The 21137-nt window shown below is 44.7% G+C and overlaps 2 protein-coding genes across 4 annotated transcripts in view; one reads left to right on the top strand and one right to left on the bottom strand.

Moving 5' to 3' along the window:
- LOC137339947 (ectonucleoside triphosphate diphosphohydrolase 4-like) overlaps window positions 1-7191 on the top strand; it is a 77545-nt gene extending 70354 nt beyond the window's left edge. The window contains exons 15-16 of one of the 3 annotated variants that reach the window (XR_010966645.1): window positions 1390-1493; window positions 6395-7191. The gene's annotated coding sequence lies outside the window, so the exon portion shown is untranslated. Of the gene's footprint in view, window positions 1-1389; window positions 1498-6394 lie in introns of all 3 variants that reach the window. The other 2 variants (XR_010966644.1, XR_010966647.1) reach the window with 2 other exon arrangements.
- Window positions 7192-15530: 8339 nt separating this feature from the next.
- Window positions 15531-21137, bottom strand: part of LOC137339946 (CREB3 regulatory factor-like) — a 175860-nt gene continuing 170253 nt past the window's right edge. Inside the window, exon 10 of the mRNA XM_068002045.1 lies at window positions 15531-18259. Within this exon, the coding sequence (XP_067858146.1) occupies window positions 18171-18259 (89 nt within the window). The 3' untranslated portion in view covers window positions 15531-18170. The remainder of the gene's footprint in view (window positions 18260-21137) is intronic.

The raw sequence follows: 21137 nt of genomic DNA, 5'->3' as shown, positions 1-21137 counted from the left end.
ATGAGGAGATTTTTTTTTGCGCAGCGAGTTGTTATGATCTGGAATGCGCTGCCTGAAAGGGCGGTGGAAACAGATTCAATAGTAACTTTCAAAAGGGAATTGGATAAATAATTGAAAAGGGAAAAAAAAATACAGGGCTATGGGGAAAGAGCAGGGGAGTGGGACTAATTGGATAGCTCTTTCAAAGAACAGGCACAGGCACGAATGGCCTACCTCTGTGCTGTATGATTCTATAACCAGTTCTCCTCCTCCTCGCCCACCCTGCACTTCTGTACTCTCCTGAAGGTGCTGACCTAAGCTGGGATACAGTTCCACAGATGTTACCTGCCCTCCAATAACTCACTCAAGGGGCCATAAGATGATAATTGAGTCAGTTTTGTAAACATGCTGCTTTAGAACCCAGTGAAACCGATCCTCCCAACAGCTTCATTAAGGATGCAGATTATCTCTGGGTTGACCCATTTTTTTATTAAAATTAGGATCTCGATCGTGAATCATTGTGCAATTTGCCAGTGTGGTACAAAAGCAAATAAAAAATGATTTGCATTTTGTTTAAAGTATATTGGCCTGTGCTCTTTGCTTGTAATCAAATGCAAATTAAATTTTGATAATTTTATGGTGACTACATTACAAATTAAATTTTTTAGTGGCATCATCACACATCAGCTCTTGGTGTCGGCCATGATGCTTGTCTCCAGGGCAACCCATACATTAGATTGCAAACAGTCACACTTCAATCGTAGTAATATAAATAACATCTTGCCACACAGCCTTTAGGAGTGATTACAATACAAATATTTTCATCATGGTTTAAATGAATAATTCTCGTGGAAAACCCCAGGTTTGATCTCTACTCTGTACCGAGTTAGCTGATCTCAGCTGAGGACCAAAGGTAGAGATGTTAAAATGGACGGTGCCTCGCACCCTTATCCCAGGGAGAGGGATAAAAATCAACCGGGCTTCCTGCTCCTGATCACAATCCAGTCAACCCCCTATCCCCCTTGCTGGAATGGGCTAAAGTGCTGACAAGAGGAAAGGTCAGGATCATGCGCGACTGTGATGTATTCCATGGTCGAGTAAGATGCCAACATTCAAAGTCTAGGTTCATACACAACAACAGCCAGTTGGACAAGGACCCAAAGGGCAGTCAGTGCCTGTGGGATGATTCAGTACAAGCAGGAGGAGTGAAGAATAAAAAGGAAGAGTGGGAAAAATTGGAGAAAAGCTGGAAGAGCTCGAGGTTTAGGATATACTCCCTCATTGGCACCCCCATCCTGTAGCCAAGTGTCATGCACCATTTTGTGGCAAAGATAGGCAACCTGCTCCCTGTCCCTCCAGAAATGACCAACATGAGCTGCCAAGGGCTTAACTCTGATTTTTCTTTCCCAGTTCCAGGAAGGCAACGCCCACCTTCTGCTCAAGTGCTTCTACTGGACCTCACGGCTGATGCCACAGTTGTGGCTGCGAGGCATATCCCATCAACATGCATTCTTGTGGGTTGGTTGGCGCATTAATGTGGTGTTTTATTTTAAGAGCGGGGGTGGGGGTGGGGGGGGGGGATGATAGATGGATTGGCTGGTGCAGTAGGGTAAACATTAGCCTTTCACCAATGGGACCTGGGTCGAAACCCAGCCCAGAATGTGGGATGAAAGTCTCCTCTGTTGGCTGTAAAACTCCTATATTTCAATCTAGGTGCTAATGGGCATGGGCCTACGGTAGGAAACTATCCCTAGTCTGGCATTAATTGGCAATCTCACTCAGAGAGGCCACAGAATGGAAAAAGTAAGAGAGAGAGAGAGAGAGATAGATATCGATCTTTTCCATAAATGAAAACACTATTGACCTGAATTGCTACATAATAAGGGGATACAAGTGCAGAGGTACTGGCATCGCACCAGTCAATGCTTCATGCTCTAGGCCCCTAGTCAAAGGTTGTTTGTGGTATTAGTTTGGGTGGAGAATTCTAACATCATGAGGAGAATTCACTCAGGAGATTATGGGATGTGGATAGGACATTCTGGCAATTTTGAGAAATCTTGGGATAAATTCTGTGTTGCTAGAATATAGCATTTTTAATCAAAACACAAACTAAATGGCTTAGTTGGTAGAGTTCCCTCAAAGCTATCAAAACCTACTGAACAAGAGAAGCTGTACAGTCAGGCTCTAGGAAATACACTACCAGAATTTTCCAACTAGAATTCATAGCCAATGCCTTAGGCAGACACAGTAATAAATATTGTATTACGGGCTTGGATCAAATGTTTTCCTGGGACTACATCACTTGAGGACAAACTAAAAATAGTCTGGGTGCATTTCCCTTAAAGATAAACCACAATCCCGATAAATTGGTAGAATTAGGTATATAAGCATCCGTGATTAAGTCAGAAACCAAGTCGAAGTTCCATAGCTAAAAGAGAGGATGAGTTAAATCAATTAGTGGTGGTTTGGCAGCACCAAGCTTGGGTTTTGAAAGACAGTAAATTGTTGGAGGAAGGGAAGACTGAGGGAGGCGAGGAGTTTCACAGCTTTAATGGCCTGGAAAAAGAAACATAGAAAATAGGAACAAGAGTAGGCCATTCAGCCCTTCGGGCCTGCTCCGCCATTCAAAATGGTCATGGCTGATCATCTAACTCAGTACCCTGTTCCTGCTTTTTCCCCATATCGCTTGATTCCTTTAGCATTAAGAAATATATCTATCTCCTTGAATACATCTAATGACTTGGCCTCCACTGCCTTCTGTGGTAGAGAATTCCACAGGTTCACCACCCTCTGAGTGAAGAAATTTCTCCTCATCTCGTTTCCAAATGGCATACCCCGTATCCTGAGACTGTGACCCCTGGTTCTGGACTCCCCAGCCATCGAGAACATCCTCCCTGCATCTAGTCTGTCTAGTCCTGTTAGAATTTTATATGTTTTGATGAGATCACCTCTCATTCTTCTAAACTCTAGTGAATATCTCTCCTCATACCTCAGTCCTGCCATCCCAGGAATGAGTTTGGAAGAGAAGATGCAATGGATCTTCATTTCAGCAGATGAAGATGCAGCGAGGAGGAGGAGGATGCGTAGGGTGGCATATTTATATCTTAGGAGCTGGACGAGGAGGTGGGGGTGGAAAGTACAGAGGAGTAATATAAATAAATATCATTCAAGATGGACAAGATAGGTCACTACACTGAGATTGGAGACTAGATGTTTGCCCCTTCATAAATAATCCCCGTTAAAGAGGATACTCATGATGACAACCTGTCACCTGTAGAGAGAGAGAGGGTGAAGCAGCCTGCATGAAATGAAGGAGTAACAGATGGGCCTACAGGAGATATAAGTTACAATGGAGATCCATTTTTTTAAAATACACAAAACCAGCAGCAAACCCATGGAGTAAACACAATCTTGAGAGAGTATTTCTACCCCATATGCCATAATGAACAGGTCAGTTCCATGTTGCAATTCTTACCCCCACCCCACCCCACCCACCCCAAGTTTGACACATACAAGTTTATAAATGGAGACATTCCCAGATCAGTCGTATCACCTGAGTAACTAACTCTACCTGCTAGCTATTTGGGCAGCATCACCCAAGGGGAGATTTCCTATTCGCACTGCTGCCCAGGCCATGCCACTTCCTCCATCAGCAGTTCAATGGGTGGAAGCAATGAGTGGGTAAATGGAGTTTAAACAGACAAGAAAGTTCCAGGTTTATATAGAGGACACTGATTTCCTATTACAAAAAGCATCAGGTGAACTGTCGATGGTTTAATTGGTAACCACACCACCCAATGTGATACTGAGGCAGTCAGCTCAGGAAGGTCCCCAGGTTTGATCTCCAATCTGTGTTGAGTTCAGTCAGAGAAGGAGATGGTGTACTAGACGTGTAACACTGTCTCTTGTTGGGGGGGGAGGGGGGGAGGAGGGAGGAGAGTCCAATGAGTGCAGCGGTTCAAAAAGGCAGCTCACCATCACCTTCTCGAGGGCAATTAATGCCGGCCTCGCCAGCGACGCCCACATCCCATGAACGAATATAAAAAAAAAATATTCCCACTCCCAATCGTCATCCAGGTACTTCTGATGGAAAGTGCACTTATCTGGATATGTATCATATCTGGATGTCCCTCATATTTGGAAGCCTACCAACACTTGCTTGTCTAATCTTGCACCGTCGCTTGGCTGACGTACAGTAAGGCAGCCTGGATCAACATGTTAAGGGTGGGGAGGAGAAGACGAGGAAGCAAAATAAGTAATGGGGGGAAAAGAGCACAAGACAACAGTGTCATTCGTCACCAAGCTCCCTTATTCCACAGTAAGACTGCAGGTATAGAGATTTATAGACTGCACAATAATGCTTTTATTTAGATTAAAACAGCATTCTCAGACTATGGGTCTGTAATAGCAGCCCTGCGCCATGAGGTAAGGGTCCTTCTCTGCCCACTGCCATTCCAAGAGTTCCCAATCTCAGCTGATCTGTCCACAGGGAGATGCCAACCAGGGGCTTGGGGCTTCCCCACAGAGAAAGGGAAGTCAAACCTTTCAAACAACTTGCAGACTTAAGAATATAGCTCCTTAACATAGCTCAAGTACAATCTATTACTTTGAAATGCAATATCATGTAGGCAAATGCAAGTGTTATTTTTTGTACATAGTATGATTCCGCAGATAGCAATGAGAGGGATAACAAGTTAATCTATTTTTGGCAGTGCTGGTTGAGGAGCAATGTTGGACAGGATACTGGGAGAACCTTTGTGCTCTTTTTAAGAAAATCTTTTAACATCCATCTCAACAAGCAGAGCCTTTTGGTTTAACATCTCATTTCAAGGAATGCACCTCTGACAGTGTGGCACTCCCTCAGCACTGCACTGCAATGCTCAAGTCCTGGAGCAGGAGTTGAACTTTGAGTGCTGGCCACTGAACTAAGTTGGGAGTCTGTTTAAGAATGCCACACAGTGGTCAGAGGTGCATTTTGTGCCCACCTTTGCCCACACTATGGGCTCAATTTTAGGGGGAAAATCCCGTTTGGGTTTGGAAGCCGGTTCCAACCCACTGACTTCCGAGTTTCCCAGGGACCCGCCTGTGTGCGCACGGGCGACCTGAAAACAGAAGTAAGTTAAAGAGCCAAATGTACCTCATTGAGGTACTTAAGGCACTTTACCTGTGACAGATTAAGTGATTTTTAAAAAAAAAAATCATTGCACTTACCTAGGCAGCTTGCCCACCACTTCTGATTCACGCCTGGTAAAGGGCCGGATCAGGGAAAAAAAACTAAATTAATTAAACACCATAGATGGTAGCTAAAAACACAAAATGAACCTACCTTTGCACCCTGCTCCGACGTCTCTCTCTCTCTCTCTGATGTTTCCACTCGTCCCCCCTCCACCCCGATCTTCCATTCCAGCGCCAGATGGCGCTCTCTCTTTCTCTCCCCCTCCTCGCGTTGCAGGTCCTGACGGCAGCCAACCTGTCAATCGGGCTGGCTGCCAGGCACGAAACCCGGACAGGATGTTAATCATCAGCAATCACCGTGCGTTCACGTTGGAAACAGTAAGTTTTGTTCATGGAGGTTTGTCACATGGACCTTCCCCCCCCCCCCGCTGCCAACCCACCACCATTGCAAAATTGAGCCCTATGAGTTTGGGATCTCCTGGGAGATGCAAGAGGCCAGGAACTTCCTCATAGTGAAGAGGATAATTTATTAAAACGAGAGTTTCCACAGGCTCTTCATGTGCATCTGGTAGCAACCAGTTATTAAGCAGTCTGGCACAAGAATGCCTGCTCTCCCTTTTCAAGTTATTGGAGGAAAATGAGAATGGGCTGATCTTATTTCATACAACAGCTGTCCTTGGCTTTTAAGAGGTACAGGAGCAGACTGGAAAGGGTGGTTAAGCTTGCACAAGCTGGCCACAATCTGGCAAATATGAAATCCATTGCACAATTCACAATTGCCAGTTTATCATACATTAAGTTTAGGAGGCAACTTGTAGATCCGTGCTGCCTTTAAAGACTTGCATTTATATAGCGCCTTTCACAACCTCATGATGCCCCAAAGTGCTTTGCAGCCAAAGTACTTTTGAAGCATAGTCACTGTTGCAATGTAAGAAAGGCAGCAGCCAATTTGCACACAGCAAGCTCCCACAAACAGCAATGTGATAATGACCAGATAATCTGTTTTAGTGATATTGGTTGAGGGATAAATATTGGCCAGGACGAACTCCCCTGCTCTTCCTCATAATAGCGGTTTAATGGCACCTCTGACATTGCAGCACTCCCCCAGTACTGCACGGAGAGTGTCGACCAAGATCACGTGCTCATGTCTCTGGAGTGGGACTTGAACCCACAACCTTCTGACTAGGAGGCGAGCGTGCTGCCAACTGAGCTACAGCTGATATCTAAATGTGCCTTACAGGTGCACAGTTCTCTGGACGGGAGGACAGCTTGTGGCCATTTCTTCAGTGACATTAACCCGTGCCCCCTTGGACTAGAGTGTCAGCTCTCCATACCTGTTGATTCACAGCCTCTACACCGCTACTTGGCTAATGCGATGAATATAATGGAACTGGGGCTCAGGAAGACCTTTAGTTTGGATTCAGCTTCCTGTCGCCAAGCTGTAGACAAAAAGGGCGGAAGCTCAAACCCAACGTTCTAAGAATTTGTCTCCACACGTTCAAGTAAACTCACGAAAAGAAAATTTAACATCTAGAAATTAAAACTGAGCACTCTCCTAGTGCCTACTGAGCCACACAAACTAGGCCGATCAGAGACTAGATTTGTGCTGATGTTTATTGATGTCAGCTGAGCAACAGTAGGCCCACTAAAATTGGACTCTCAGCCCCTGAAGTAGGCAGGGAGGAGGAGGAGGAGGAGGAAGAGGAAATGAGAGGGATTTTACTCCTCATCCGTATCCATTGATTCCTCACGGAAAGCAGCATTGGTGGGAGCCAAGCGAGGGAAAGTTTGGGGCTCAGCGCAATATCCCCACAAGTCTGCCATCATTCACAGTCTGGCCTTTTTGTGAACAAGGCATCCAGCACAGATCAGCACCTTAAGGAAAGGATGAAGGCGGGGAGGGTTCGGAGAGTGGGGAGAAAAGGGAAAAAGTGTCATCCTGAGTAATGCCCTGTTGCAATTTGCATTTTCTTATCCACGTTACATGGAGTTAGAAGTAATCTAAACGATATGACAGATGAAAATTATTATTTTTATTGATGGTTTCAAACAAAATAAAAAAATTACACATCTTTCAAGAAACAATGACTTTTTCTTTAAATAGCAAAATTCTAATGAGTAGCTGAGTCTTCGACAGATTTGAACTACGATATTTAAATAAAATCTTAAAAATAAAGACACCATATGATTTTTTTTTTTAAAAACATGGAAATGATCGGAATTGAACAAGCTCAAAGTTTACAATACGGGCAAATATTTAACTACCAAGGATCCCAGGATCCCAACCATCTTTGATCCCAAGATTTTCTTTGCAGCTTCACTGTCGACTAGCCCGTTTTATTAATTATGACTGATTTACGATCATTGCTTGGGAGGAGTAGAGAGAGTAAAAGACTTGCCACGTATTTTACAGCAAAAGCCTGCCTTATTCTTTCAAAGATCCGGTACAGGCACGATGGGCCGAATGACGACCTTCTGTGCTGTATCATTCTATGAAACAATCTCCTGTGATTAAGGATCACCTGGAAACCAATAAAATCTGTGTGCGCTCACAGATGAAACCCTTTGGAGACTCGTGTGAAATGTGTAAAAAGGAAAAAAAAGACAACACATATTTACAGGGCCATCTATTCTTTGATTGCTCACTTTAACCAACCTGTGCCCACCAGGGTGTATAAACCACGACACACAAGTCATGGAAAAACTCCAGATAGGAAAGCTGCGGAAGAAAGGTGAAGATGAGAGCTTCTTCAGTGGGAAAAATGAATGGCACAGAAACCATTTTAACTGCGTCAAGGGATCACCTTTAACAAGAAATCGCTACACTGAATAATGTTTGTTCAGTGGCTAGACTCTGAAAACCCAATTCCACTTCTGCCACACCTACATCAGAATCACTTGGGAGATTCCTTGTATCTCTCTCAGTCCCTACTCCATACAGTCACCCTCCTGTACAAAAGAAGATTGCACAACTTCTACTATTAGAAGAATCTACCGAACAGCAGCAGGTTAAACATTGTAACAATGTGGGACTACACAGCGGGGGGGAAAAAAAACCTTAGACAATAATTAAACCAAGACAGAAACTGTGCTACAGGAAGAAAAAAAACCTTTATTATGAATAGCTTCCCCCACAAATTCCAAGCGAATACATCCACCTAGAAGTTGATTGTATTACAATTAAAAGGGGGCTGCAGATCCCAAATATTATCCTACATGCACGTACATATCAGGGCCGAAACAGCATGGAATCAATATTGGGGAGGAGTGTCGTCATTGAAACTGTGAACACGAAAATCATAGCAAACCCCACACTTGCTGACTTGTTCCAAGTAACTTTATTTCATCCACTCCTCCCTTCCCCAATATTGTCAGAGTGCAGTTTCTGCCTCGACGGCAATTTTTCCCCTCACAAAAAGACAATAGTCTCAACATTCTGATCTGGTTTGGAATACTACCAATGTCACATCGCTTGGAATTCATGCTCTGTGACCCCCCCCCCCACCACCACCACAAGTCAGTAAGTTTAACATATCTCATCACCAACATCACAAGCTGCCTGTCAATCAATTTCAATGCTTCCATTTTATTGATGTAGGCAACTTGAAGCAACTGTGCTTTTATCTACAGCTACAGTTGCCCTTCCTCTCTTTCCCATCAGGAGTATCAACATTTTACAGCTAGGCTTATAGAGCTGTGGAGTTCTTTAAACTGTTAAAAAAAAAAGTCACGCTTACAAAAAGGACACTCTTTGCAAATATTGAGCAGAGGCCAAATGCCCTGTGTGTAGAACGTCGCCTCTCTCCGCCTGCTCCTAAACCAGAAAAAAAGCCTCTCCGTGGTGTGCAGCACCGGAACGCAGCGCTCCAGTGGTGGGATCCAGGTTCCATTGATCCCTCCTCATCCAAAGATCGGATGGACAGTCGTGCCCTTCACTGAGCTCCTAACAAGCAGCTCGGAGCAGCACCTGGTGAGTAGATCATCTGCCTGTCTCTCTCTCTCTCTATCAATGCATGGCTTAGGGAAACAAAAAATCCCCCAAAAAGGACGGATCTCATACTCGTTAATAAAAATGCAGAGCTTGAACTTATCCCAGTGTTAGTCCACCAGAGGATCTTGGGGCTTCAGCCAGGCCTGGAAATAATAGGCAGGCCTTGGGCCCAGTGCCTAGGATGCAGTTGCTAATTTATATTTTAGCTCATTCAATGCATATGCTCTCTCGTTAAATCCAACCAGCCTGGTTTGCACACTCAAACTTGCTGTTAAATGTGAGGGACAGTCACTTAGAATAGCCCTCTTTAATTCAATCAGATCAGTCATCCTCAACTCTGAGCAGCCCAAGTCTGGGCCTGACCTTTATGCGCAGCCATATTCAACTGTGTAAATACTGGGACTTATTCAGGGACCCAAAGTGCATTTAGAGCAGTATGGAAAAACATGATGGATGGTAAAGCAGACTATATGTCATTCTAGACACAAAATATATAATCAAGGGGCACATAAACCCCTAAAAAATTCCAAAATTAATTTCTGGAGGCTTTGCCCTGTCAGATTGGTTCCAACAAAGCTCTGGGGCAAAGTCTCACATTGTAATTACCACATGTTCACTTATCACTTGGGATTTGCTCTGGTGGAGTCATGGAATACACCAAATTAAGGTTTTTGTCCTAGCTAGGCCATAAGCTTATAATGTGCCAAAGCAGGCCTCATCTTTTGTCAATTTAATTTTTTTTTTAAAAAGGGAGCTTAGAACAAGTTTAAGGCCAGTCAATCTATTTGTTCCCCAGCAATCGTTGCTTGCCTCCTAGCTGACCATTGCCTAGGTGGGTGACTCAGGCCTTGGTTGCCACTTGCCAATTGGAACAAACTGATCCTCAAAAGGAAACGTCAACCAGCCAGAGTCTGACTGGATCAGGAGGACTGGTCCGTAATTATAATATGGACTTTGGGATGCAAATATTGTGCGCATGAGCACAAGACGCATTCCAGAGTCAAAACCCTGGAACTAAAAAGTAACCTGGAAAAGCTCAGCTGTTAAAAGTGTGACCAAGTGGACATTGGGGGCCAGGACAGCCAATGCCTTGCCTAACCCAATGAATAGCCGATTAATACCCACCAGCTAGGCACAGATCTTGGGCGAGGTATGGGAAGGTGACCAGCATCCGTGGGATCACACACACCAGGAGAAGGAGGCATAAAATTAGTGGGGGGGAAAAAAAAAAAAAAATCAGAAAAAGATTAACATGAAAAAGTCAGCAGCCTTATAGTAGAAGGAATATAACTTTAAAAAGAATGCAAAACGTAGCTTCTGAGGAGCAGGGTAAAGTCAGTGGCATGTGACCTGCTAAATAAAATTAAAAAGTAAACTGGAGTCCTAACTGCTCAAAAGTTCAGACTCCACCTCGACAAAGTAAGAGTCACTTTTCCGCTTCAATAGCACGAACAAAAAAAAAACTGGGATCCACAGCAGCATCCCATAAGCCTAGCTGTAATTAACCTTGATAAGCGAAAAAATATATATAATAGACTACAATTTCAACCTTCTGATGAAAATTCAGACCAGGCCTATCCAAACAACTAAAATATAGACTCTTGACAACAGATTTACCGCACAAAGTAGTTTACAGTACTTATTAGCCAGAGACAAGAAAGAAGATCTCTGTATATACATATGACACTTGCATAACAAGCAAAGAACAGTGTAGCAGCTTTCAATAATAAATGGCCAGCCTGCCCGGGACTGCAAATGGTTCCTGTTACCGTCTCTCAAAGATCATTATAATTTGGATGCGCTAGATCTGCTTCTCGATTAATGCAGGTGGCCGTTCGAGATGCAAACCCTTTCATCCTCCCTCTCCATCCCCCCTCCCCCAGTACCATTCCTGGCTGAGAAAAGCAGGCAGACTAACAGCTCCTAGGCTGCCGTTAAATCCATACAAGGGGTGTGCAACCCAACGGAGGTGGGCGAGTGTTGACCCAGCTTCCAATTCCCCCTCCTTCCCCCACAAAGTGGCTGAGCTAATTAGCATGAATTCTATGGGGAAAATCCACGTCCGTAGCCATCCTTGGCACAATAAGTTGGCACATTCACATGCTGGTCAATCAGGCCTCCAGGAGCATATTTTGTAATTAAAGGGATACCAATGAACCTGAACAAATTGAAACTGCAGGACTTGCATCGCTCTCGATTGTCTTCATATCATTGGAGTACCAGCGGCAGAACTAGACCTTCGTAACATCGTGCATTCGTGTTTCACCAAAGCCAAGGTACACATTGAAAAGATTGGTCACCCATTGTCTGATCAGTCATTGCCATCATTTTTTTTGATAAGAGCAGAAAAAACTTAAAATAAGGCCCTCCATTAACGCAGAACGAATTTCTTCAAGCTTCTGATATCCACCAGGTTACCAAGACTCAGGATCACTATCTCAAGGCCTTTGTTGAACTTGGGCCTTGAAATGCTGGAATTGACAACTTTTGACTCAACGTTCCAGGGCCACGTTCTACCCAACAGTCTTCGTCCACAGACCTTTTGGAGCTCACCCAGAAACTGTGCAACGTTTCAGAACTCATCTGGAGCCATCTTTGGACTTTGGATCTGGATTGGGAAGAGCTGATGATGGGCGAGGCTTTGGGGAGGGGTTCGAAAAAAAGAATGAGAAAGCTGCAGGTACCTGTGGCTTGAACATTCGCCAGGATGAAGACATGCACTGGGTGCATGTGCTCCCAGTTGCAGAAGGTTATTGTATTGCTCCAACTAATTCATCAATCCCAAATGAGGAGTTCTACCAGTTCTTATCCCACATATCAAGTGGAGAAACTCAAGCGAAGAAACTCAAGCGAAGATGCTCGTGACTCTCGGCCTTCGGTGACTGATCCACTGGGCAACACTGGAGCCAGACGAAATGGAAGAGTCTGCAGTCGACTTGCCTTCTCTCACTCCAGAGTTTTGGGGGGGGGGGGGGGGGGGGGGAAGGGAAAGAAATAAAAACATGCGCATACACCATCAACTTGTGTTCCGGTAATTACACACATCCTTCTGGAGGCCATGGAGGAATCTAGCTACTGGAGAAAGAAAAAGGTACAAAGCTAATACAGGAAAGGCCAATTGTTGGTTATACAGAGCATTCGGGAGGAGGCTGTGTCAACACTCTGGATGCACTGGTAATGAAAAAGGTTAAAAAGACTAGCATTTTTGGCCATGCGGGATCCTTCTGATGGGATGGGTGGAGAAACCCAATTGCAGTGGAACAGTAAAAGAAAAACACTTCTTCCTTCCTTTCCCCACATGTCCTAACATGAAGAAATCCTCACAGCCAAGGCTTGGTTTCTAACCTTTTTCCTTCCACCAAACTATAGTTCACATTGAAAGAGAACAGGGAAGATTTGCAAACCCCACGCAAGTAGGCCATTGTCTTTTAATGAAACCATATACACAAGTGCTGAGTTAATAACAGAAAGAGCCAGCTTCAGAACCTCAACTTCAAGTATTACATTCTGTTCACAGCCTACAGCTCCCTTTCTTCCCTCAAAAGGCATACCTTGTGTTTTTTTTTTAATATATATATATATATTTTAATATATCAAAGCCAAGCCTATGAAATTATAGACGTTGACTATCTATATGCTCTGCATGTATTACAATAACTTGCTTAATAAAGTGCTCAGAGTCAGCAATATAAGTTCTACACTTTACAATACTATATGCTAAATACATTCTTTTTCTCCGCAAGTGAAATCTTCTGCTTGTCCAAATGCTTTGGCCCCATTAGATTATAAAACATAACAGCCTAGTCAAAACCCAAGCCTATCCTTGTCCTACATGGGGAGCACAGTGTCTTCCCCAAAAGCTTTTATGGTTGGATGTTCAGGCTTTTGAGTGCCATTCACCTTGTAAGAGCGATGCCCATCTTACGAGACTAGGCCTCCTTCAATAGGACATTCACGAACAGGATGCATATCAGCCAAAGTCTGGTTCAGCTAGAGCCAGTTCCCCGTTCTTTGTGCTCAGTCAAAATCTGAGCGATTTCACACCCGCCCTCCCGCCCCCCCCAACCCTGAAAAAGGCAGCTTTGTAGTTATCAACAGACGTCGTCAGGTCAGAGCAAAGGCAAACAGCTAACTGATTTATATACCCTTCTAGGACTGAGTTACGAGGAGGTTTCACCCAAGGTCCTACAACACTTTTAGAATTCAGTAACTTTTGATCTCATCATATGCAGTGATTCTTCAGAATAACCCCCCAGCCCCCAAATAAAAAAGCAGCTACTGCAACAGTAAACACCAACAATCATGTTTTTACCCACAATAATTCTGTATACAAGTGAATATTCGCAGGTTTAACTAAAACTCGGCAACACAACACTTTGAAAGGAACAGATTGGCCTATTCGGCCACGGTTGACAAACGGGATGGGTGGGGGTGCACCAGCACCGAGATTCTGTTTTCCCCGGTATATAAATCAGTCAATGAACCGTGCACCATTCAACCGCCTTGGGCTCCTCACATGGAAATCCAAAACGGCCAATCTGTCACTCTAGGCAGCAGCCGAAACCCACTTTCCTGAACTGCATCAGGATCCAACTCTTCCCAATGAAGGATGGAGAATGGAGTTTGGGGCCGGGGGGAAGGGGAGAGAAGAGTGACATTGGAAGGCCTGTGCAGAAAATCTCTCAAACACAGAACCACACAAAGAAAGCAACTTAAAACTGCACAGGTTTCTGGAATACAAATCCGTCTAACTGTACGTGTATTACAGATTGAAGATATATTTAAAAGTGATAACAGGAGCTTATATTAAAAAAAAGACATTCTAATTCAAAAGAAAAGCACTCCTACTTAGAAACTCATGCGAAAGTCTCATTACTCGTCAAACCATCAACATGGTACCTAGAATGCGTTACCATGGCGATGAAAAGCCATTTAAAAGGATCTTGTGCTATATCATGGAATCAAATCGGAAAAGATTCTCTCCACCATCACACCTCCTTCCCAATATCATCAAAACATCCATTCGGTGCAAGAGGTTTACATGAAGAAAACCACACTCCTGCTCACCGCACAAACCAGTAAGAGCAAGTTACAATGTCCCGCGACGCGAATGTTTCGTCTGTGTAAATCGGTGCTCCACACCCGATCATCAATGATCAATCGGTCTCTCCACCCGCCCCCTCTCCTCTCCTCTCCTCTCCTGGTAGAGTACCGAAATGGAAAAGAATGAGGAAAAAAACCTTGCCTAAAGTCCTCTTTCTTCACCCAATTTTAAGAAAGTTTTGCGACACATTCTAAGGGAACAGGCTGAGCCCACAAGGAGGTTTTGATGACTGAACATCCCCACTGGCGAGGCGGGGGCAATAACTAGGCTGTGTCACTGCCACCTTTATGATGCAGGCTGATAGTAAGACATAACTAAACTTAAACAAAACTTACCCAGCCCTGACGTTATTTCTGCTCCTTCAATTTAATCTTTTGAGTGTTACAGTAGTGTTACTTTAGTTGTCCAGTAAGCTCTCTCGGGTGGCATTTATTATTTTTTTTGCTGGGAGGGGGTTACCAAATGCAAATGGCATAAATAATGGAAAATGAAACATTTTCAATATCAGTATATAGATTGGAAACACTAAGAGATTAATCTCAAGCAGCATGTAGTATTATTCATTCTCGCTAATTGCAGCAAAGTGGGTGAAGATAGAAACAACTTTATCCAAGGTTTTCCCTCGTTTCTGTTACATTTCAGGTCTCTACTGGGAAAGAGAGGGTGGGGATATACCGATAGTCAACCTGGGCCTCCACCAGCGCCTTGCCACAGCCATCAGAGAAGGACAAATCACAAGCGTGAACCTGCGCCCCTACGTGAGGTGAGGTTGCCCTTTCCAGAAGACCGTCAGGGTCACCTAGCGAGGTTCCAGCGGGAGAAGGGTGACGAGGAGGTGGTAATTTTTACACTGGGTATATTGTCACTTGCTTCCACTCTTGTAGGCGCCCCCCCCCGTTGTAAATGCAAAAAGAGTGGGATCCTGTTTTCCGAATCGGCCTTGGAGCAGGCCGACAGAAGACAAGAGGGCAAATGGCAGTACAAGTATGGGAGAGCTGCGCACAGCGATATATTTTTGTGTCAATTTCCCACAACTGATCATCTTAGAGAAGTTTATTGGATGGCAATACAGTGATACATAGCAAAGATTCAGGCTTCAAACGAGGCCTACCCAGTGGAAGGATATGGAGGGCAGAGACTGTGGCTATATGTTCTTTTGAAAAAAAAAAATTGTACTTCTTATTATCCAGAATTCGAGACTAGTATGGGAGGTGAGAAGGCATTCAACTTGATGGGGGAAATCTTCCTCCCTCTTCTCCCCGCCCACCCCCTCCCCTCAGGTTCAGCCTAGACACCCACCTAAATTTTACTCGGAATCCAGTAAAAGGTCATCATTCTCCAGATCCCCGTTGAAGAATTTTGGAGGGGAAGGAGGAACTGAGTGCCTCTTGGACACTGCCCATTCTCCTCTCGAGTGCCACTGGGAGTTAGTTCTTTGAGTCCAGTTCCCTGAAATCTCCAGGATGTAAACAGAGCCCCAAAAATCTGGTTTTTAAAAATAGAAATCAACCCTCCCATTTAGTTTCATGCCTCATGACACAGAGACGTTAACAATTAAGGCGGCTACGGTTTTCAATGAATTGTTATCAGTAGCAAACCAAACATCAAAACTCAAGCCCAGATTCCACCTGAAATTCCCTCCACCCCAAGTGGGACTTGGTAAGAGCGACATCCCTACTCCATTATCAATCATAAAACTTCCCAGACAAAATAATCACCTCCTTGACTCCTGAGGTTTGAGCAATGCATCGGGGCCATGTTTAAGACGCTTAAGTCTGAGCTGCTAACAAATAATCTCCCCCTTCCTGGTTCTTTTCGAACTAGTCCGTAAATCTAATGGGACCTTCCGGTACTGCACACAATCCGATGAGCTTCGATTTGTTTCACAGACTCCGCCTAGAGAAGGCCATCGCCGCCAGCACCTCAGGAGACGAGCACCACCCCGGCAGCCACGTTAAGGCCATCACTGGAGACAGACGAGGCCACCTTCTGGGGCCACTGCCAGGCTAAGTGTTCTCAGCCAGCCCCTGACCAGCCAATGGTGCAGCTTTCTCACTCACTGGTCTTTTACATAATAGCAGCCAGAAAACAGAACGTCAGGACTGACATTCTTAAACGCAACTGCGATGCTCAAATTTGCCGCCCCCCCCCCCCCCCCTCACCAATTTTCTCCCATCCCCTACCTCAGGGTATTGACTCAACGCTGGTGGGTTTGGGTCCATGGGCACCAGTTTTTCTCTGGCGCCCCGCTCTAAAGGGCTATTACTCAAGAGTGAGCCTCCCCCCAATGCATGAACAGGTTATTTCCCAATGGGCGCGGTGTTGTGGGGTAGGATGGGTAAGAATTCATTATCCTCACTTGTAGCATCGGCTACCCGGGCCAGGGACACGGAGGCCAGCTGTTGATTTTGCTCGGTTCTGATTCCACAGGACCAGGAGCCTAGGACCATGTTACCAAACCATCGGAGGTGGTACAAGTAAGGACAAAATCTTACCTGGTGACCTTTCAAAACAGGGTTTGGAAATAGGGAAATCTACACACAGGTAGATCACCCACACCCTGTTGAGTAATGGCCGAGAGAGCTCAAGGCAAACGGCACTCACTTCACCTCAGCCTCCAAGTCCTCAATGTCAGTCAACCTCTTGTTTAAAAAGAAAATAAACGCAATACACCAAACAAAAATCTGCAGCAGCCCAACATAACCTTGTTGCAAGATGCACATTCGTCACAGCCTCAAGCACATTGCACTGCTTTGGAGCCCTACTCCCCAGCAACGTGAGGCCTCAGCAATCACCATCTCTTGCTCGTAGGACCACGTTAACCATCAGTAGCTAGACTTTATTCAGAGCCTCTCTCCCCATCCACCTTCCTCGCCCTCCCCACCCCAAAAAGAAAATCAGTCACCCAACACCTCAAAATGTGTGTGTGCGTGTGTGTATGTATGTATATATAAAGTTAAAGTGCTCATTATTATAAAATATTAAATCACAGGAACTACTTGGAGCTACGCAACATTTCCTAATTCACAGTATTCGCTGAATAAAGTGTAATCGTATAATTTGCAGGTTCCCTTCCATCCACGCTAAGTCTCTGAAAGCTCCCAGATCGAAAGCCACTGCCAGCGAGTTGGCATGGAAATCAATATTCTCAATTCTGCGCCGTTGTCTCAACCTCATTTCTCTCCCCCCCCCCCCCACCATTGTTGAAATTTTCCTCCAGAAACACTATGCTCCTGTATCTCCAAGATGGTATTTTGGAGGGAGATTTTTTAAAAAAAAATAATACTTACTCCGAAAACATGTCCTTAAATAAAAGAATGGTCAAAACTGGAAAATTAATCAAGAGTTCAAAGCCGGCACACTTCGGAGAGTTTTCTTTTTTTTTTTCCTTCCCACCCCCCCCCCAGGGTAGCTGGAATCATTCCGGAGTCAGAATCGTCCCTCGTACACATCTCAGCAACAACTGTGCCACGGCTCTGCGCCAATGCTGCCCCTTCACTCGTTGCCTTTCTTGTCAAAAAAGGAAAAGAAAAAAAAAAAATAGCTTGGTCCGCACAACTGCCAGTCTTACCAAACTGCCGACATTCGGTTGTGCTGGTTATTGCCATCACCATAACAGAGCCTTCATTGTCTTGAGGTCGCTCCTCCGTATTGGCATGTATCAAATCCTCGTGTGTGCACTAAAATAAAGGCGTGCGGGGAGGCAAAGGCAGGTGGGGTAGGTGGTTTGGGGGGGTGGGTATGAGGGCGGGGGCTTGGGAGGGAATGTCAAATCGAACTCAGAAACCCCCTCCCAAAAAACGACAGGCAAGATAATGGATGTTGGGGGGAAAAAGTGCTTCTTTCCCCACCCCCCCCTTTCCTGTTTCTCGTTTAATAATATCCTGTTGTTAAGCAGAGGTTTCGGATCGAGGACGATGGTCAGCTTTGTCCGCCGGCTGCTTCTCCGGTCGCCACGTTCCCAAGAATTTCATTCACAAATTCAGACGTTTGCCCCGCCACGGACCGCCCTGAAACACAAGACACAAGAATCAAGTACGGCTGGCGCACATGGGTCAAGTGTGTCCACTCTTTAATACGGGAGACAGAAAGGAAGGAAACCTTTTTATATTAAATAAAAACAGAACTGCTGGAAACATGCATCACTATGGGGAGAGGGAGAGAAAGAGAGAGAGAGAGAGAGAGAGAGAGAAAGAAAAAAAGAAAAAAAGGGGGAGAGAGAGAGAGAGAGAGAGAAAAAGAGAGAGAAAGAAAAAAAGAAAGAGAAAGAAGAGAAAAAGAGAGGAGAGAAAGAAGAGAAAAAGAGAGGAGAGAAAGAAGAGAAAGAGAGAGAGAGAGAAAGAAGAGAAAGAGAGAGAGAGAGAGAGAGAGAGAGAAAAAAAAGAGAAAGAAAGGAGACAGACAGATAGGAGTTAACTTTTCAAGCAATTTTAACCTAACCCGCCCGTCAGGAAACTGACTGGATCAGGTACAACACTGTGTTTCCCACCCTGCCCGATTTTATTCTCCATTGAAGTCAATGCAGAGTAATATTGGGTGGGGTGTAAAAACCAGCATTCCACCCGATCTCGTGGGTTTCCTGCCTCACGAGTTAGGTTAAAATTACCCCCAACGTTTCAAGTCAATGTCCTTTCATCAGAACTGGTATTCAGAACACTTCTCAAAAAAAATTATTATTCATTCACAGGATGTGGGTTCACCGGCAGGGCAAACTAGTGATGCATTTTGGTAGGAAGAACGAGGAGAGGCAATATAAACTAAACGGTACAATTTTAAAGGCTGTGCAGGAACAGAGCGACCTGGGGGTGTATGTATATAAATCTTTGAAGATGGCAGGACAAGTTGAGAAGGCTGTTTTTTTAAAAAAAGGCATACGGGGTCCTCGGCTTTATAAACAGAGGCACAGAGTACAAAAGCAAGTAGTTCTGCAAAACCTTTATAAATCACTGGTTAGGCCTCAGCTGGAGTATTAACCATAGAAAATAGGAGCAAGAGTAGGCCATTCGGCCCTTCGGGCCTGCTCCGCCATTCAAAATGATCATGGCTGATTGTCTAACTCAGTACCTTGTTCCCGCTTTTTCCCCATATCCCTTGATCCCTTTAGCATTAAGAAATATATCTATCTCCTTCTTGAATACATCTAATGACCTGGCCTCCACTTCCTTCTGTGGTATTGAATTCCACAGGTTCACCACCCTCAGTGAAGAAATTTCTCCTCATCGCGGTTCTAAATGACATACCCCGTATCCTGAGACTGTGACCCCTGGATCTGGACTCCCCAGCCATCGGGAACATCCTCCCTGCATCTAGTCTGTCCAGTCCTGTTAGAATTTTATATGTTTCAATGAGATCACCTCTCATTCTTCTAAACTCTAGTGAATATAGGCCTAGTCGACCCAATCTCTCCTCATACATCAGTCCTGCCATCCCAGGAACCAGTCTGGTAAATCTTCATTGCACTCTCTCCATGGCAAGGACATCCTTCCTCAGATAAGGAGGCCAAAACTGCACACAATACTCCAGATGTGGTCTCACCAAGGCCCTGGATAACTGCAGTAAGACATCCCTGCTCCTGTACTCAAATCCTCTTGCAATGAAGGCCAACATACCATTCGCCTTCCTAACTGCTTGCTGCACCTGAATGCTCGCTTTCAGCGACTGGTGTACAAGGACACCCAGGTCTCGTTGCACCTCCCCTTTTCCCAATCTATCACCATTCAGATAATAATCTGCCTTTCTGTTTTTACAACCAAAGTGGATAACCTCACATTTATCCACGTTATACTGCATCTGCCATGTTCTTGCCCGCTCACCCAACTTATCTAAATCACATTGGAGCCTCTTTGCATCCTCCTCACAGCTCACATTCCGCCCCAATTCTGGGCACCACATCTTAGGAACGATGTCGTGGCCTTAGAGAGCGTGCAGAGGAGATTTACTAGAATGGTACCAGAGATAAGGGACTTTAGTTATTCAGGGAGAAACTGGGATTGTTCTCCTTACAGCAGAGAAGGTTAAGGGGAGATTTAATGGAGATGTTCAAAATCATGAAGTGTTTTGAGTAAATAAGGAGAAACTGTTTCCAGTGGCAGAAGGGTCGATCACCAGAGGACACAGATCTAAGGTAATTGGCAAAAGAAGCAGGAGACATATGGGGAATATTTTTTTTTTTAAAAACGCAGTGAGTTACGATGATCTGGAATGCACAGCCTGAAAGGGCGGTGGAAGCAGATTCAATAATAACTTCCAAAAGGAGAATTGGATAAAAATTGAAGGGGAAAAATTTACAGGGCAATGGGGAAAAGGCAGGGCTGTGGGACTAATTAGATAGCTCTTTCAAAGAGCTGGCATAGGCACGATGGGCCGAATAGCCTCCTTCAGCGTTGTATGATTCTATGAAGAGTGCAGAATGAGGTTGGGAGAAGTTTCTTTATCAGGATCTTCAATCAGAAGATTGTTGGAGCATGGAATGCCTTGCTTCTTTTAAGGGAAAGCTAGGTAAATATTTGAAGCTGCTAACGACACAGGGCTACGGAGAGAGAGCAGGTCGTGGGATTAGCGTTGCATTGGGCTAGCAAAGAGCCGGCACAGAGGCTATAGGCCAAACAGCCTCCTTCTGTGCTGTAAACATCTATGGTTCTATGGAATGCGAGCAAGAGGCAATATAGGACAAGGTAGGTTTGGAGGCACAAGTCTGGAGGACAAAAAGGGGAGTACTTTCGGAACCAAAGGCATCAATGGAGACCAGAGAGCAGACCTGGCAAGGATTAGAATAAAAACTTAATCTTGACGCAATATCAAGGTAGCCTGTAACTCTGACGACAGGTATGAGGTAGTGTAGTGGTTATGTTGGTGGACTAGTAAACCAGAGGTCTGGACACAAGTTCA

The sequence above is a fragment of the Heptranchias perlo genome, chromosome 21, assembly GCF_035084215.1.
Source record: "Heptranchias perlo isolate sHepPer1 chromosome 21, sHepPer1.hap1, whole genome shotgun sequence".
Classification (NCBI taxonomy): domain Eukaryota; kingdom Metazoa; phylum Chordata; class Chondrichthyes; order Hexanchiformes; family Hexanchidae; genus Heptranchias; species Heptranchias perlo.
Note: the sequence above shows the minus strand (reverse complement) of the source record. Positions and strands in the feature narration are given on the sequence as shown.